This window comes from Trematomus bernacchii, unplaced genomic scaffold, assembly GCF_902827165.1.
Source record: "Trematomus bernacchii unplaced genomic scaffold, fTreBer1.1, whole genome shotgun sequence".
In the NCBI taxonomy this organism is placed as follows: Eukaryota; Metazoa; Chordata; class Actinopteri; order Perciformes; family Nototheniidae; genus Trematomus; species Trematomus bernacchii.
In genome coordinates, this window is record NW_022987846.1 from 49,615 (window position 1) to 70,000 (window position 20,386).

At 42.1% G+C, this 20,386-nt stretch overlaps 1 protein-coding gene across 1 annotated transcript in view; it reads right to left on the reverse strand.

Annotated features, from left to right (window-relative positions):
* Positions 1-8,642: 8,642 nt before the first annotated feature.
* The window catches only part of hsd11b2 (hydroxysteroid (11-beta) dehydrogenase 2), a 17,459-nt gene continuing 5,715 nt past the window's right edge, over positions 8,643-20,386 (reverse strand). The window contains exons 2-5 of the mRNA XM_034112896.1: positions 18,449-18,661; positions 15,392-15,577; positions 13,349-13,486; positions 8,643-10,336 (exon numbers count right to left, since the gene is read on the reverse strand). Coding sequence (XP_033968787.1) covers positions 9,915-10,336; positions 13,349-13,486; positions 15,392-15,577; positions 18,449-18,661 — 959 coding nt within the window. The 3' untranslated portion in view covers positions 8,643-9,914. The remainder of the gene's footprint in view (positions 10,337-13,348; positions 13,487-15,391; positions 15,578-18,448; positions 18,662-20,386) is intronic.

Below are 20,386 nucleotides of genomic sequence, written 5' to 3' on the forward strand. Positions count from 1 at the left end.
TCAAACATCTTTTAAAAGTTGAACAAACCCCACACAGCTCAGTAAAGACTGTGAAATGTTGACTTTATTTGATCATTTCAGTAAAAACTAACGTTCATATTTCTCTTTTTGTTATTATGGTGTTAAATAAAGCTCTTTGGGAAGTGACCACAGACTGACTGCTGCAGGTCACTTGAGGACAGGAGGAGGAACTGTGTGACTCCGCTCTGCAGCCAGCTGCTTTCCACAGAGATCCAAACAATGTGAGTTATTTCCATCCTCCTGCTGTACTCCGGGGGTCCGGGTCACGCTCTGCTCTCCGGGGGAACGTTCGGTGGACAGAAAGCAGCCGGACTTCCCCAAATCGCTGCCAGAACAAACCCTGAACACACTCTCTCTAAGACTGCAGCGTCCAATCAGAGGAGAGCTGGAGAGGGAGCACTGCAGAGCAACTGAGGACACACACACACACACACACACACACACACACACACACACACACACACACACACACACACACACACACACACACACACACACACACACACACACACACACACACACACACACACACACACACTTGTAATGTTCAGGTTGTTGTGTTTAATACTCATGAGAATATTTGTCATTGTTCAAATGATAAACAAACATATAAAGCATATTTGTCCACTCATATGTTGATAAGAGTATTACAAACTTGAAAGATATCCCTCTAAGGTACATTTAGAACAGATAGAAAATGTGCGATTAATTTGCGATTAATCACGATTAAATATTTTAGTCGACTGACAGCCCTAATTTCTAATAATCTAGTTATGATCTAATAACAGTGTGTGTGATCTAATAACAGTGTGTGTGACCTAATAACAGTGTGTGTGATCTAATAACAGTGTGTGATCTAATAACAGTGTGTGTGACCTAATAACAGTGTGTGTGACCTAATAACAGTGTGTGTGATCTAATAACAGTGTGTGATCTAATAACAGTGTGTGTGATCTAATAACAGTGTGTGTGACCTAATAACAGATTTCTCATTTTCTTCCTGGGTACTCTGACGTGGGGATACCCAGAGGCCACACCCTCTGCCAGCCTTTCACGAAACAAAGCTTCCCAAACCTTTCAGCGATTCATGCCGGATATGCACAGCGTAGGGCACTGAAGAACGATGCTGTTCCTACTTTGTTTGGACCAGCGGGAGATTCGGGTACACAACCTGTAAGTATTCATTGTTGTTTGTGTATTTATGATGTTTAAAACAAAGAAGGTATCTTCCACGACTGTTTAAATGGGTAAACGTTTTTCGGGCTACTACGTTGGGATGCTCTCTGCAGACCCATGCTCACAGCGTTACAAACCTTTTTCTTACTCAATATCAAGCCACACTTATTGTGTTTACTTCAGCTGTGAGTGTTTGTGTGTGCTCAGGATGAGTTTCGCTTGTTCTAGCTGTATCGCCGAGACGGAAGCCTGTCTGCTCCTCGCAGCGAGCTGCAGCAGCTGCAGCAGCTGCGAGCAGCAACGAGCCTCTCAACGTCCCGACCAATCAGAGCACACTGGGCTCACAGGGAGCGGGGGGGGCAGGAGCTCCAACAAGCCGTTTAGGACAGAGAGTGAATACACATACTATACAGAGATGCTGGATGAGAAACCAATGTGAGTTTGGAACATTGCACAATATAAATATATTTTAGTAGACCTCAACAATGGAATTATGATCAGTAGAAATGGCCATGACATGGGACCTTTAAAATAAAGATTGAACTTCCCTCCAGTGGGATCACTCCTTTTAAAAAATAAATAAAATATAACATCAAGATTCCTCACGGTCTCGAGAGGACAATCCCTTAAAGCTAGGGTAGGTAAGAATGGAGAAACCAGCTCGAGTGTTTGGAAGTACGCAGCCGAAACTAATCTGCCCCTTCCTTCAGACTTCCTTACCTTTAACGGTACGTCTACACAGCAGCGTTAAAAAAATCTTGGAGGTGGGCGTATCTGAAGCTTGAGGATTTTTTGTGAGCAACCAATCACATGAATCTCCCGCCCGCGACATACAAAGCAAAAAAGCCCGAAGTAAACTGGATATAAACTCCCAAAACAGGCGAAAACATACCACTGTCTCTGCCACCTCCCTCCATGCCTGGCTCCTCCGGTTTATATCCCGGTAGGTCTGGTCATAAAGCACCGGGTGATTGATTCGCTACCGCTAATTTCTCCTCCATGTTTTGGAATATGAGGAAATGACCTGCGGTATGTCTCTCCCAGCATACACGCCGTTTGATTGGCTAGAGCTTGAACTGTCAGATTTGCGTACACGGGATTTGATTGGCTGATGCTTCCACCTCAGCCTCAAAAGTTGAACATTGTTCAACTTTGAATCCTCAAAATCCTGAAAATCTCCGCTCGCCTGCCCACAATCCATTTCGGCGAAAAGTGAGGGAAAGTGACTTCACCCCATTCAAAGTGAATGGGCAGAAGCGTTTCAAGATTTTTTTAACGCTGCTGTGTAGACGTTCCGTGAGTGTTTCTGAAGTGAATGACCTACCCCACCTTTAAGTGTTTCTGAAGTGAATGACCTACCCCACCTTTAAGTGTTTCTGAAGTGAATGACCTACCCCACCTTTAAGTGTTTCTGAAGTGAATGACCTACCCCACCTTTAAGTGTTTCTGAAGTGAATGACCTACCCCACCTTTAAGTGTTTCTGAAGTGAATTACCTACCCCACCTTTAAGTGTTTTTGAAGTGAATTACCTACCCCACCTTTAAGTGTTTCTGAAGTGAATTACCTACCCCACCTTTAAGTGTTTCTGAAGTGAATTACATACCCCACCTTTAAGTGTTTCTGAAGTGAATTACCTACCCCACCTTTAAGTGTTTCTGAAGTGAATTACCTACCCCACCTTTAAGTGTTTCTGAAGTGAATTACCTACCCCACCTTTAAGTGTTTCTGAAGTGAATTACATACCCTACCTTTAAGTGTTTCTGAAGTGAATTACCTACCCCACCTTTAAGTGTTTCTGAAGTGAATTACCTACCCCACCTTTAAGTGTTTCTGAAGGGAATTACCTACCCCACCTTTAAGTGTTTCTGAAGTGAATTACCTACCCCACCTTTAAATTACCTACCCCACCTTTAAGTTTTGTCCGTGTTCATCCTTTTAAGTCCTTGAGGCAGTTTTGAATTTCATTTAGATGATTGGTCTCATCGGGCTTGATAAAGATAAATATAGTTGAGAATCATCATAACAATGAACATGTACAGAGTGATTTATAATATTGTCTAACGGAAGAAGCAAATATAATGTACTTATATACTAATGCACTTATATAGATCAAATCAAATCAAATCAAGGTTTATTTATAAAGCACATTTAAAAGCGATTTTTGGTCGGGCCAAAGTGCTGTACATGTAATAACTACAATCACATAAAAACACATTACTACAATCACAATAAAAGACAATAAATTACAACAGATATTTAAAAAGAAAACACAGGGTTAAAGTCAGGAGTCGTGCTCCGCTCTGACTAGAAGGCCAGAGAGAAAAAGTGTGTTTTTAGAGTAGATTTAAAACCCCCTAGGGTCTGGGCCGACCTCACATGGAGGGGCAGAGTGTTCCAGAGCCTGGGGCCAGCTGCTGAGAAGGCTCGGTGCCCTCGGGTTTTGAGCCTGGTCTTGGGCACTACCAGCAGCAGCTGGTCAGCAGACCTTAAAGCTCTGGCTGGGGTGTAGCGCTGGAGGAGTTCAGTTATATAGGCCGGAGCCAGCCCATTTAATGCTTTAAAAACAAATAAAAGGATTTTAAAATCAATTCTGAACCGAACTGGAAGCCAGTGCAGTGAGGCCAGAATAGGGGTGATGTGGTCACGCTTTTTGTGGCCAGTGAGTAGACGTGCAGCTGCGTTCTGAACTAGCTGCAGGCGGTTAATTGAGGCCTGGTCCATACCCACATACAGAACGTTACAATAGTCCAGTCTCGAGGTTACAAAGGCGTTAATAACCCTTTCTAAGTCATTACAAGATAAATACGACTTGGTCTTGGCCAATAGTCGTATTTTAAAAAAGCAGGTTTTGACTACGCTGCTGATCTCCTTATCGAATTTAAAAGCGCTATTGAAGGTCACTTATATAGATAAGATAAGATAAGGTAGTATGGTACTTTATTGATCCCAATTTGGGAAATTGTTTTTGTTGCAGCAGCATAAAAGACAAGGCATTTTACAATAAAGCAAAACTAGAAATAAACAAGAATAGAAATAAAATAAAATAAAATAGAAAATATACATGTAGAAATAGAAAATATACATGTAGAAATAGAAAATATACATGTAGAAATAGAAAATATACATGTAGAATTTGACAAGATATTATATATCCAAATATATATATACATACATATATGACATATGGAATATTAAATATAAACTAGAGAATGCAATTCCTGAAGAAATTGCTAGTGGGAATGCTTTATGCTGAAAATCTGACGCTAAACTGCTATGCTGAAATGTAATGTGTAAGAAAGTGAAGAATTTAGATTGAAATGATACATGAACACTGGGGGCTTGAATGTGTGATGAGAGAAGAAAGTAAAAAGGCTTGGAAAAGCAGCAGAATATTTGAACTGCATACTTTTGAACTAACTTGATGGTGAATCATCTGTCGCCATGCCAACGGCATTTGATGACATCCCTTAATACGCTTAGATGTGTGGATGGCTGCATCGTTACCAAACCTGTGAAGTTTTGGGCCGTTTGGAGTATTTTCACTGAAGTTATGAGAAAACCGTGTTTAATGGCGAGCCTTGTGTTACCATGGCAACGGCATTTGAAGAAACCCCATAATTGACGTAGAGCTGTTGAGGGCTGGACCGGTGATATACAAGCGAAGTTTGGAGGACGATCGGACCGCGTCCATTGGACTTACAGCGACATCGTGCTTCATGGCGAGTGGTCTGTCGCCATGGCATTTGATGACACCCCATAATACGCTTAGATGCGTTGATGGCTGCATCGTTACCAAACCTGTCAATGTGACATCATCATGTTCCATGACAGAGGTGTTTATATTTGAGCTAACGACGACAGCTGTGTGTCACCAATAATGTATAAAATAGGTGGAACATGTTGAAGTCAGTATGAGGTCTCCATCAGACAGAAAAGAATAGGCTCAGACAGTCTGTTAAACTCCAGTGACCACGTCGTTAGCTCAAACACGAACACCTGTGTGTTATGACATCATCGTGTTCCATGACACAGGTGTTTATAGTTGAGCTAACGAGGTGTGCAGAGATCAAAGGTTTCCATTGTTCTGAATGAGAGATAAACCTCTTACATGTGAACGTTTTGTCGAAGAACCGTAACAGATATCTGTGAAATTTCAAAATGTGAAGCATGTCAAGCAGTTGAGTATCTGAAGTGTAATTTTTGTGTACTTTCGGGTTAATAATGTGGCCTTTTTGGCAGTTTAACTAAAGGTGTGCGGCTGCTGCTGTGAGGAAATATCAGCCTGAAATTACAATGGGCTTTAATGGAGGCATGTTGAACGTTTTTGTCACTTCATGCCCTCAAGAGGCATTTTGTTTAATTATTTTTGCTTAATTATTTGTTATTTTTCAAGCTACGAGATGTTTTCTTATGTTTGTCATGAAAAATGATGTCTCAGGAATGTAGGGTTTGGGAATTATGGCAGTTTAAAAAAAATATATGAAGGCAAATTTCAAGATTTCCTACACTCTAGCTGTGACATCTCGCACTCTAGTTAATGTTAAAATCGGAAGAAAGCCTCTTTACCAAGGTCTGAACAATGTTTAATATCTCTAAAAGTAAGAATCAGATTTAAAAGTTGTGTTCCACGAATAATGTCAGAAAGATGTGTAACATTTTAAAGTTGGAATGAGGTTTCTGAGTGAAAGTATGAATGAACAGTTAGCAGTTGAAGTCGCATGAAGATTTGTTGAAGTCTGAAGAATTTCTCCATTGACTTCCATGTTAAAAATGTGATGCATTATGGGATGTATCTCTGGAATTATGAAAGTTATGAATGATAAAAGTAATAGCCTGCGATTCCCGACCGAGCTGAACGTTTTGATGTTTGAACGGAGTTTCTGCGATGTTGAATGTGGGAGGAGAAGAGGGCCAAAATAATTGGATGGAATAATAATAAGAATTTTGTCCGTAGCATAACATATAGTACAACTCTATGAAACCTGATGTACTTATATGATTCTGTTTTCTTCAAGTTTGTATCTTCTTGGTCGAATGCACTATTGTAAGTCGCTTTGGATAAAAGCGTCAGCGAAATGCAATGTAATGTAATGTGATGTAATGAGATGTAATGTAATGTAATGTAATGTAATGTAATGTGATGTAATGTAATGAGATGTAATGTAATGTAATGTGATGTAATGTAATGAGATGTAATGTAATGTAATGTAATGTAATGTGATGTAATGTAATGTGATGTAATGTAATGTAATGTGATGTAATGTGATGTAATGTGATGTAATGAGATGTGATGTAATGTGATGTAATGTAATGTAATGTGATGTAATGAGATGTAATGTAATGTAATGAGATGTAATGTAATGTACTGTAATGTAATGTAATGAGATGTAATGTAATGTAATGAGATGTAATGTAATGTAATGAGATGTAATGTAATGTACTGTAATGTAATGTAATGAGATGTAATGTAATGTAATGTAATGTAATGTAATGTAATGTGATGTAATGTAATGTAATGTAATGTGATGTAATGTGATGTAATGTGATGTAATGAGATGTGATGTAATGTGATGTAATGTAATGTAATGTGATGTAATGAGATGTAATGTAATGTAATGAGATGTAATGTACTGTAATGTAATGTAATGTAATGTGATGTAATGTAATGTAATGTAATGTGATGTAATGTAATGTGATGTAATGTAATGTAATGTGATGTAATGTGATGTAATGTGATGTAATGTAATGAGATGTAATGTAATGTAATGTGATGTAATGTCATGTGATGTAATGAGATGTGATGTAATGAGATGTAATGTGATGTAATGTGATGTAATGTGATGTAATGTAATGTGATGTAATGTAATGAGATGTAATGTAATGTACTGTAATGTAATGTAATGTAATGAGATGTAATGTAATGTGATGTAATGTAATGAGATGTAATGTAATGAGATGTAATGTAATGTAATGTAATGTAATGTAATGTAATGTAATGTAATGAGATGTAATGTAATGAGATGTAATGTAATGAGATGTAATGTGATGTAATGTAATGTGATGTAATGTAATGTACTGTAATGTAATGTAATGTAATGAGATGTAATGTAATGTGATGTAATGTAATGAGATGTAATGTGATGTAATGTAATGTAATGTAATGTAATGTGATGTAATGTAATGTGATGTAATGTAATGAGATGTAATGTAATGTACTGTAATGTAATGTAATGTAATGAGATGTAATGTAATGTGATGTAATGTAATGAGATGTAATGTAATGTAATGTAATGTAATGTAATGAGATGTAATGTAATGAGATGTAATGAGATGTAATGTAATGAGATGTAATGTAATGTAATGTAATGAGATGTAATGTAATGTAATGTAATGTGATGTAATGTAATGAGATGTAATGTAATGTAATGAGATGTAATGTAATGTAATGTGATGTAATGTAATGAGATGTAATGTAATGTAATGAGATGTAATGTAATGAGATGTAATGAGATGTAATGAGATGTAATGTAATGAGATGTAATGTAATGTAATGTAATGTGATGTAATGTGATGTAATGTAATGAGATGTAATGTAATGAGATGTAATGTAATGAGATGTAATGTAATGTAATGTACTGTAATGTAATGTGATGTAATGTAATGTAATGTGATGTGATGTGATGTAATGAGATGTAATGTAATGTACTGTAATGTAATGTAATGTAATGTAATGTAATGTGATGTAATGTAATGAGATGTAATGTAATGTAATGAGATGTAATGTAATGAGATGTAATGAGATGTAATGTGATGAGATGTAATGTAATGTAATGTAATGAGATGTAATGAGATGTAATGTAATGAGATGTAATGTAATGAGATGTAATGTAATGTAATGTAATGTAATGTAATGTAATGTAATATAATGTAATGTAATGAGATGTAATGTAATGAGATGTAATGTAATGTAATGAGATGTAATGTAATGTAATGTAATGTAATGTGATGTAATGTAATGTAATGTAATGTAATGTAATGAGATGTGATGTAATGAGATGTAATGTGATGTAATGAGATGTACTGTAATGTAATGTAATGTAATGTGATGTAATGTAATGTAATGTAATGTGATGAGATGTAATGTAATGTACTGTAATGTAATGTACTGTAATGTAATGCAATGTAATGTAATGAGATGTAATGTGATGTAATGTAATGTAATGTAATGTAATGAGATGTAATGTAATGTAATGTAATGTGATGTAATGTGATGTAATGTGATGTAATGTGATGCAATGTAATGTAATGTAATGAGATGTAATGTAATGTAACGTAATGAGATGTAATGTAATGTGAACAGAATAGGTCCGAGCACTGAGCCCTGTGGCACTCCATGGCTAGCTTTTCTTTTAGGTAATCACACACCAGAGGAGGCGAGTCTGGAAAAGTTGACTTTATTTCTCTCAAAGAATAAACCATGGGAACATTTTACATCATATTTGTGTGTTTTTTTTACATGCTTTAATACAAAATTCACAGTTAAAGTGATGATAAAAGAAAAGACGCCATAAATAATTTGGTTCAAAAACAGAAAAGTGGGCAGAATATAAAATAATAATATTTCCAATAATAATAATAACAACAATAATAATAATGATGATGATGATGATGATGAAGGAGGAGGTTTCCACAGACCTCAGGAACATATTAAAAAAGATTCATTTTCTCACACTGTGTGTATTTATGACTCCACAATAAATAAAGTTACAGCTAGAAAAATAACTCTTTATGTTCATATATTAAATCATAAAAACAGAGTCAGTGCTGGGGGGCGGGGGTTCTCCGGGTCTTATTTTGAAAAGCTGCTCATTAGCGAGGCTGTTTCTGAGGAATGACGGGTTCAGTAAAACATTTGTTGTGTTCAAAACGTAGCAGCGTTTTCAGTTTTATTGGACGTTTTATTATTGATAATCATTCGCAGACGATGCAAAGCTACATAAAACCTCTCGTGTGTTTGTGATGAAAGACGTCTGGTGAATAAAACCTAAACTCGTTGTGCTTCAAAGTCCTCTACACTTGTGCTTTTATTGTGAAGGTTAACAGGAAGTAAGATAAGCTGAAATCAAATATAAATTAGATTATTTTGGTTCTGTGAGAGAAACATCTAAACTGTAACTTTTGATTTTAAAGGATTCTGTTTCCTTTCCGTCAGTCCAGCGCTTCGAGTCAGATTCCATCCTGTTTAATACTGATTCATTATTAATTTCATCTTGATTTAAAACTGATTCAACCCTGATTTCCACCTGATTTAAAACTGATTCAACCCTGATCTCATCCTGATTTCCACCCTGTTTAATCTTGATCTCATCCTGATTTCATCCTGATTTCATCCTGATTTCATCTTGATCTCATCCTGATTTATTCTCAATTTCATCCTGAATTAAACTTGATTAAATCCTGGCTTAAACCCAATTGAATCCTGAATAAAGTTTCAATTGATTAATTGATTTAACTCCATATTATTTGTTTAAATCGATGGTCCCGAACATGCTAACGGCTAATGCTGAATGTCTCGTCATCTTCTTCAGATCTTGAATCAGTGTTGTATTTATTTTGATCTCAGCGCTGATGTTTCTGTATCTGCTGGTTGACGTGTGATGAAGACGCTGCTGTGGTGGCACAGGAAGTTGTTTGTCGGAATGAAACACGAAGATCTCTACTTCAGCTTCTCCTCCTCCTTCTCCCCCTTCTCCTCCTCTTCGTTGTTGTTGTTGTTGTTGATCCTCAGGTGGATGCCGCTCTCCTTCCTCAGAGCGCGTGGAAGCAGCGTTTTCTTCACAAAGACTTTCTGCAGGAAGCGGCTGCTCAGGTTGTCTGGAAGATAGCTGCTGATGAAGTACATGAGGCCGATTCCTGGCCCAGCGAAGTAGCGTGGTCTCGGCCGGGGGGCGAGCAGCGCGCGGACGATGGTCTCGATCACTGGGCGGAGGTCAGGGTCCGCTCGGGAGGCATGAGATTTAAAAAGATCCTTCGTCTCCGTCACGTAATCCTCTCCGTAATCCTGCAGCAGCGCGGGGGGGAGATCCTGCAGGAGGCGCTGGTGCTGCTGCTCCCAGTACTCAGAGTTACTGGACTGCCCTGAACACAACACACACACACACACACACACACACACACACACACACACACACACACACACACACACACACACACACACACACACACACACACACACACACTTAGCTTCACATATGGAGGTTATATTATGTTCTCATGATCTACTTCCTGTTTCCTGCACACACACACAAGCAGGAGTATCCCACACTGATCTAAACCATTAAAACATCTCTCAGTGTTCCCAGTCTATAACTGGACGCCCTCCTCCCACAGCGAGACGTTGAAACATCGATAGAGTTCAAGAACGATTGAGGACAAACTCCGTGTTCGAACACGTGAAGAACAAAGAGTGTGTTCACAGCTCAGAGCCGTCATCATAAAGAACGGTCTGTCATCTTCCATCAGGCGGTGTTTCACCCTGAATCACCCTGAGTCACCCTGAATCACCCTGAGTCACCCTGAGTCACCCTGAATCACCCTGAGTCACCCTGAGTCACCCTGAGTCACCCTGAGTCACCCTGAGTCACCCTGAGTAACCCTGAGTCACCCTGAATCACCCTGAATCACCCTGAGTCACCCTGAATCACCCCGAGTCACCCCGAGTCACCCCGAGTCACCCCGAATCACCCCGAGTCACCCTGAGTCACCCCGAATCACCCTGAATCACCCTGAGTCACCCTGAATCACCCTGAGTCACCCTGAGTCACCCTGAGTCACCCTGAATCACCCTGAGTCACCCTAAATCACCCTGAATCACCCCGAGTCACCCCGAATCACCCCGAATCACCCTGAATCACCCTGAGTCACCCTGAGTCACCCTGAGTCACCCTGAATCACCCTGAATCACCCTGAGTCACCCTGAGTCACCCTGAATCACCCTGAATCACCCCGAGTCACCCCGAGTCACCCTGAATCACCCTGAATCACCCCGAGTCACCCCGAATCACCCCGAATCACCCCGAGTCAGCCTGAGTCACCCTGAATCACCCCGAGTCACCCTGAATCACCCTGAGTCACCCTGAATCACCCCGAGTCACCCTGAATCACCCTGAATCACCCCGAGTCACCCTGAATAACCTTGAATCACCCCGAGTCACCCTGAATCACCTTGAATCACCCTGAATCACCCTGAATCACCCTGAATCACCCCGAGTCACCCTGAATCACCCTGAATCACCCTGAATCACCCTGAATCACCCAGAGTCACCCTGAATCACCCTGAATCACCCCGAGTCACCCTGAATCACCCTGAATCACCCCGAGTCACCCTGAATCACCCCGAGTCACCCTGAATCACCCCGAGTCACCCCGAATCACCCTGAATCACCCTGAATCACCCTGAGTCACCCTGAGTCACCCTGAATCACCCTGAATCACCCTGAGTCACCCTGAGTCACCCTGAATCACCCCGAGTCACCCCGAGTCACCCTGAGTCACCCTGAGTCACCCTGAATCACCCTGAATCACCCTGAATCACCCTGAATCACCCTGAGTCACCCTGAGTCACCCTGAGTCACCCTGAGTCACCCTGAATCACCCTGAATCACCCCGAATCTCCCCGAATCACCCCGAATCACCCCGAGTCACCCCGAGTCACCCCGAGTCACCCCGAGTCACCCCGAATCACCCCGAATCACCCCGAATCACCCTGAGTCACCCTGAGTCACCCTGAATCACCCTGAATCACCCTGAGTCACCCTGAGTCACCCTGAATCACCCTGAGTCACCCTGAATCACCCTGAATCACCCCGAGTCACCCTGAATCACCCTGAGTCACCCTGAGTCACCCTGAATCACCCTGAGTCACCCTGAATCACCCTGAATCACCCCGAGTCACCCTGAATCACCCTGAGTCAACCTGAATCACCCTGAATCACCCTGAGTCACCCTGAATCACCCTGAATCACCCTGAATCACCCTGAATCACCCTGAATCACCCGAGTCTACACAGCAAGAAGCTAGAATATGGAAGAGTTAGTTCAAGAAATACATGAAGTTACTAAATACTTAAAGAAGAAGTAAAGGGAAGAAAAGGAAATAAAAGGGAGGAAGATATTTATTTTATTTTGCATTTTGAGAAAAAAGTCTTAACGTTGGGATTATAGAGTGCCACAGTGACGCGTCCTAAAACCCTGAAGTAAGCTGTGCATGGGTTCCTTCTAATCGATAGATTTACGATTAGAAAATTATAAAAGTAGGGTAGACATGTGGAGATTATCCGACTGAACAAAACGGGATCCGTCTCTGAAACGTGTTTCAACCACAGACCTTATTTCCAGCTATTTTCCTAAATCCCATGGGGAAATCTCATTGCTTTTTTGTCGAAGGAACCGGAAGGAACCCATGCGCAGCTTACTTCCGCGTCACTGTGGCACTCTATTCAGGCCAATTTTAAGTCAAAAATAAAGTAAAGTAAAAAAAAAACTCAATAAGTTTTGAAAAATGATCAGAATAAAGTTGTTAAAAACAGGGAATAAAGTTTAAAGTGTTCTGCTGTGTCTCAGGGTGTGATTTTAGCACCTGGTCTCTAACCTCGTGAACACTGTTTAAGACGTGACAACTTTGTGTTTCTCTAACAGCAGAGAGGAGGCCAACATCAGCTAAACACATCCTGTGTGTGTGTGTGTGTGTGTGTGTGTGTGTGTGTGTGTGTGTGTGTGTGTGTGTGTGTGTGTGTGTGTGTGTGTGTGTGTGTGTGTGTGTGTGTGTGTGTGTGTGTGTGTGTGTGTGTGTGTGTGTGTGTGTGTGTGTGTGTGTGTGGAAACAGATGGCCATCCCACATGTGGACCTCATTAGGACAGTATTGTCCTCAGCAGGAGGCCTGTCATCATGTTCAGCAGGAGGCCAAACCACAACATGCTCTATAAAAACCCAACGGCCTGCAGTATCCCGGGCTAACCTGGGAAATAAAAACACTCACAGACCATGTGACCTACTCTCACATCCAATCAGAGCTGCAGAAACTGCACATGTGACCTGGTACCTGAGGACAGGTGTGGTACAGGTGTGGTTGTGTACAGGTGGAGGTCTTACCTGTCCTGAAGGAGGAGGGCAGCACGGTGCACACCTGGACCCCCCAGGGCTCCAGCTCGTGTCTCAGGGTGGAGGTCAGCAGGTTCAGAGCTGCTTTAGAGGCTCCGTACGCAGCGAGGCAGGGGAACGGCTGGTCACCTGAGCACAGGTAACATGTGACATCACAACACAGGTAACATGTGACATCACAACACAGGTAACATGTGACATCACAACACAGGTAACATGTGACATCACAACACAGGTAACATGTGACATCCCAACACAGGTAACATGTGACATCACAACACAGGTAACATGTGACATCACAACACAGGTAACATGTGACATCACAACACAGGTAACATGTGACATCACAACACAGGTAACATGTGACATCACAACACAGGTAACATGTGACATCACAACACAGGTAACATGTGATGAACTACAGCACGGTCACATGACTTCACGTCACCACCGCTAAGCTAAAGGTGGCTAGTGTCATTTACAAACTTGTTAGCAACCTCAGTTTTTCTAAATTCACCAGTGGGGTATTTACTTATTTCAGGATAAAAACTTAAAACACATTCAGGATTGATTTAAAGTGATGACATGCTGAGTGCAGATGTCAGGGTGTTTAAGGACTCATTCCCGCACCACCCTATGTGTAATGCATTTAGGATCATCTGAACAATGTGTTTCGGATGGAGATCCTACAGGACTCTGCGAGTTAACGTCATACTATCCAGTTGTTGACAGAAGTAAACGCTGATGTAAGAAACCTTTTATTTATTTTCCACATTATTCTGAGCTTGTTGTTTTGGTTTTGTTCTTTAAACACACAACAACAAGTCCATTAGAGATCATTAAACGTGTCATTAAACGTGTCATTAAACGTGTCATTAAACGTGTCATTAAACGTGTCAGTAAACGTGTCTCTGACAGGGTTCAGTAGCTGCTTTATTCAAACCAAAGCATTGTAATATTGATGTAGCCTCTGTCTCCCTGCTGCATGCTGAGGAGGTGAACTGGGCTTACAGATAACAGCAGAGATTTAGTAGTGGACCCAGTAGCATTCCAGTCATCCTCCTTCTGACCCCACGCTGGAAACAAACCCATAAATCCCATGTTCTCCGTGAGGAAGCTAAAGGTCATAACTCTGATCTGATTCATACCTCTGTGAAAACATCTGGGGTTAACTGCATTTTACAGGATAGCATTGAACGCATCATGATGATGGTACACATCCTGAACACAAAGAAACTACCGGGATCATTTTCATGAAACTTGATTAAAGTGTGTGTGAAGGAAGAGCTTTTTACATTCATTCTACATCAGTATTTATTGATTTCATATTGTCTGATCTATTCCCACTTTATTGTTCATGTCGGCGTCTCATTCAATAACCATGCACGGTGAGGTCAGCTGATGTGTGTGTTCCTGAAGTGTGTGTATTTGTGTGTTCCTGAAATGTGTGTGTGTGTGTGTGTGTGTGTGTGTGTGTGTGTGTGTGTGTGTGTGTGTGTGTGTGTGTGTGTGTGTGTGTGTGTGTGTGTGTGCGTGTGCGTGTGTGTGTGTTCCTGGTGTGTGTGTGTGTTCCTGAAATGTGTGTGTACCTAAAGTGTGTATGTGTGTGTGTGTGTTCCTGAAATGTGTGTGTGTGTTCCTGAAATGTGTGTGTGTGTGTGTTCCTGGAGTGTGTGTTCCTGAAATATGTGTGTGTGTGTGTGTGTGTGTGGGTTCCTGAAAAGTGTGTGTGTGTGTTCCTGGAGTGTGTGTGTGTGTGTGTTCCTGGAGTGTGTGTGTGTGTGTTCCTGAAATGTGTGTGTGTGTGTGTTCCTGGAGTGTGTGTGTGTGTGTGTGTGTGTGTGTGTGTTCTCCAGCTTCGTACACTGAGCAGAGGCTCTGTTTGTTTAGTTTGGAGCATGAAGGCAGCAGTTCATCTGTGGTTCAGTTCTTCTAGAACACTCAATTAAGATTTATACTAACATCTGTGAGTGTGTGTGTGTGTGTGTGTGTGTGTGTGTGTGTGTGTGTGTGTGTGTGTGTGTGTGTGTGTACCTGCAGGGCTGGAGATGTTCACGATCCTCCCCCTGGAGAGGCGCAGCAGAGGCAGGAAGCTCTTTGTGACGCTCAGCGTCCCGAAGAAGTTCACCTCCATGCAGCCGCGGAAGTTTGACATCAGAGAGAGTTCAGCGTCTCCGAAGTTCACACACACTCCTGCGTTATTCACCAGAGCCCACAGACCTGCCACACACACACACACACACACACACACACACACACACACACACACACACACACACACACACACACACACACATTAGAGCAGTGGTTCTCAGCTGTTGGGTTGCGTTTCGAGTGGGTCGCAGAAGTGTGAGTTAAGAAAAAAAAAGAATTGAAAAAGTAAAATTTCTTTTTTTTTTGTTGGAAAAAAGTCAAACCTTTATTTTGAAGGCCCGATTCTCTAACGCTGTGCATGCAGTAGACCTTTGACTGGAAGTACCGGAGACCATCAACAGTTTTGAAAGCTTCTGTCACGTAGTGATCATCTTCTCAATAAAACATCTTTGCTGATGTTTTTTGAGTCTTCTGGCCAATCAGAATCAAGATGGTTGCCGGAAGTCTCCACGGAGAATAACTTTACGGTAGAACTACTCTTTATACATCCATGGGTACAACTCCAGATACAAATGAACTCATAATGAAATATGACCCCCGGTTTGATGACTGACAGGTCAGAGGTAACAGAACAATGGGGGCTATCTAAGAGCAAAGAGGAGATAGTCTGTGTGAATTACTTTAGTGGGTAAGGACCCTGCTCTTCTCTCTGTGAGGAGCAGCAAGCTGTCAGAACAAAGTGAAAAACAAACAATGGCATCAAATATTATGAATATGTCGGGTAGTAATAGATTTATACATGTTCTTCTCAGAGTGTACCAGAATGCGTAGTTTATATGTTAGTATTTCTAAAAGATCCCCCCAGACCCCCTGCTGGGGTTGGGTTTTCAGCATGTGAGCCTTTTTGTGTGATATAGTTCAGCTTTGATTCCACGATACTTTAGTTCTGTGAAGGATGTGAGGGATGCACTGTACTTCACTTTCATTAACAGTGTATGCTGAAAAGAGTACATATATATTACAGCACCATGTTTTGTTGAATAGATTTGAGTGGTTCGAAATTTCGGGTCGCGGTTTATTGACAAAGGAAAAAGTGGGTCCTGAGGCCGGACCAGAACCACTGAAGTGTTTACACAGCTCCTCAGTGTTCTTGGTTACGTTTCAGAGAACATGCGTTGTGTGGTTTTAAGCACGGGGTTCATGTTGTTAGTCAAAACAAAACTAAGATACAACGTTTGGATAAAGTTATCAGGTGAAGCTGTTATAATAAATGAAGAAGCGCCCTAGTGTTTATAATACATGTTATATATGTATAGTGTTGTCTCTGCCCTGCAGTGCCCTGTGTGTAGATAAGAGCGTAATCACACACACTGAGTGTAATCACACACACTGAGTGTAATCACACACACACTGAGTGTAATCACACACACACTGAGTGTGATCACACACACACTGAGTGTAATCACACACACACTGAGTGTGATCACACACACTGAGTGTAATCACACACACACTGAGTGTGATCACACACACTGAGTGTGATCACACACACTGAGTGTAATCACACTCAGTGTGTGTAATCACACACACACTGAGTGTAATCACACACACACTGAGTGTGATCACACACACTGAGTGTAATCACACACACTGAGTGTAATCACACACACACTGAGTGTAATCACACACACTGAGTGTAATCACACACACACTGAGTGTGATCACACACACTGAGTACACAGCGAGGGCACGCTCTCTTTAGCTCAGTGTGTGTAAACACGCCTCCCCTCACCCACAATGCCCTGCTCCGTGTTTACGGGCCGATGGGAGATAACACCTGAACCCAAAGGTGACTTCCTGTCTGCATTTATCAGGGTTCAAAGTCAACCCGGGTTACATAAACTGAGATAAACACAGGTTTATAAAGATAAATAACGATGATATGCATTATTACCCTGTGTTTCATACTTCCTGTGTGAACTATAAAGTGTGTGTTCTCATCATATCGTGCTCCCTCACTTCCTCCTGTTGGCGCTCTGTTAGCGGATTATCTGAGATTATCTCTGCAGCAGCTGAAAGACTTTAAGACACCTGTCTGCACACAGGACCACACACACACACACACACACACACACACACACACACATACACACACATACACACACACATACACACACACACACACACACACACACACACACCACACACACACACCACATACACACACACACAACGACTACACACACCACATCACACACACACACAACACACACATTAACACACACATAAACACACACACACACACACATACACACCCAACAACACAACACATACAGACACACAACACACGCACACACGGCACGCACGCACGCACGCACGCACGCACGCACGCACGCACGCACGCACGCACACACACACACACACACACACACACACACACACACACACACACACACACACACGTACTGTTCCAGATAGAGTGAGAGTACATGGGTGTGTTTCAGTGACCTTTCCTTCCACTTCTTTCATTGAATCCGCCCCGCCCCCACACACACACACACACACACACACACACACACACACACACACACACACACACACACACACACACACACACCTCTCTCTGTGTAACCTTAAATGACTCTGAGCCTCTCCTCACAGCCAGCTGCAGTGTGAGAAGAGTTTAATCCTAAACTCTGATATGAGTCAGCATTATGAGTCCTGAACCCTGACATGAGTCAGCATTATGAGTCCTGAACCCTGACATGAGTCAGCATTATGAGTCCTGAACCCTGACATGAGTCGTGAGTCTCCTGACACACCAGGGACACATATATATGTTTAAAAGACATCAGAAAGTGCATTTTGCATGATAGGTGACCTTTAAGAGTCCTGACACCCTGACAATCAGAGAACATGAGTCAGCGTTATGAGTCCTGCTGGACGTGGGTCTGCTGGGATAGGGTTAGGGTTATGAGTAAGGTAATGAGTCCTCACCCCGGGGCCCCAGCAGGCTCTGGACCTTGGCCAGGGCTTGCTGGACGTGGCTCTGCTGCGTGATGTCGACCCTCAGCAGGGTCAGCAGGCTGGAACAGCTCCTCTGAAGATCTTTGGCTCCAGAAGAGTTCAGATCCAGAACTGTGGCGAACACCTGGAACCCCAGAGAGTCCAGATGCCTCGCTGTGGCCTGCCCGAACCCAGAGTCACATCCTGGGGGACAAGAGACACCTTCATTCAGATCACACTCTGATCCAGCAAACCAGAGTATTACAGCGGTGAGTGTTTATATTACATCTGATGAACAGTATCTGTACAGCGGTACCTTGTTGTGAAATACAAATGTTAATAACTGTGAAATAAATACCTGGCAGCTAAATCTCAGAACTGTTACAGGATGTGTGTTTTGTGTAATTGTTTTAATTTGTTTCATCCTTAATCTTTGGCTCTTTTCTTGCTGTAACAAATGCAAATGTCCCTACGAATAAAGGTGATTACATTACACACACACACACACACACACACACACACACACACACACACACACACACACACACACACACACACACACACACACACACACACACACATTATCCGTTCATATTTCTACACAAATTATGAAGCGCTTTTAAATTCAACCCTAAATTTAAAACAAAAACAAAGAGTAAAAAAAGAATTGACCGCAATTTCAAGTAAATCTTGATAGGCTAAGGGGCGGGTCATCTCTAAGAGCTCGACCAATCACAACAGAGCCGGCCAGCTGGTTCATGAGGAGAGTAATGAGATCTGAAATGTGTGTTTTCTGAGGAGGAAGTGTTGGATTAGAGATTTCCGGAGTAAATCCGGAGATCATCCCGCCTGACGGACAGCTGGAGAAACAGCAGCGTTACGTAACGGGGGGGAAATCTGCTCACTCTGCAGGTGGATGAAACACCAACAGACGTCACCATGAAGCCCCCCCACTTGACTACTGACTTAACCACGTCCAGATATAAGAAGGGGATCCTCACATATAGGGAACCAGCTCCAAAGATAACAAATGGTGGCGTTCCCATCGAGACATTCCAATGATAACAGTCCAACAGTGGCGGTCCATTGTTAACGCCCCAATGTTGGCGTTCCTACGATGGCGTCTCGATACTGGTCTTCTAATGGTGGCGTTCCCATAGTAGCGTCTCAACAGTGGCGGTCCATTGTTAACGCCCCAATGTTGGCGTTCCTACCATGGCGTCTCGATACTGGTCTTCCAATGGTGGCGTTCCAACTTTGAAATTTTAATGGTGGTGTTCCCATAGTAGCGTCTCAACAGTGGCGGTCCATTGTTGACGTTCCTACAATGGCATCTTCCAATGGAGGCAATTATTTTTATATTACAAGTTTTCAGCAGACAGAGTTAGTGGACTGTGAGGACGCTCTCTTTGACCCTTTATGAACACATTGAGCAGCCATGAACTGAAGTGTTTCTCCCGCACTGTGATGGCGTGCCGACGGCAGCAGGTTCAGGTTAAACTCATCATATCTGAAGCTGAGAGTGAGTTTTATATGAGCTGCAGATGTGACTGTATGGAGCAGAAAATGAGATAAAAAGTAAGTTTGTAATTATGAGTAGAGTATGAGATAACACGTCCAACTCATTTTAGATTTCCCTGAGTAACATGTTATCTGCCCTACAGAGGTAAGGGGTCCTGAGATGAGTGTGTGAGCAGGATTACAGAGCAGCTGGATGTTAAAAGTTTAAATCAACAGCGAGGCAGACGTCACTCCAGGTTTCATTAGAAAGCTGCAGGTCAGGAGGCCTGTCTGTTAGCAGGAACACACCTGGAAGTCATCACGGCGTTAACAACGTTAAATAATCACTGAGGAGGTCGTCAGGCTTCACAGGAACCAGAGAACCGGAGCGGGTCACCTTGAGGCCGCAGAGCCTCCAGGGGCCCCAAC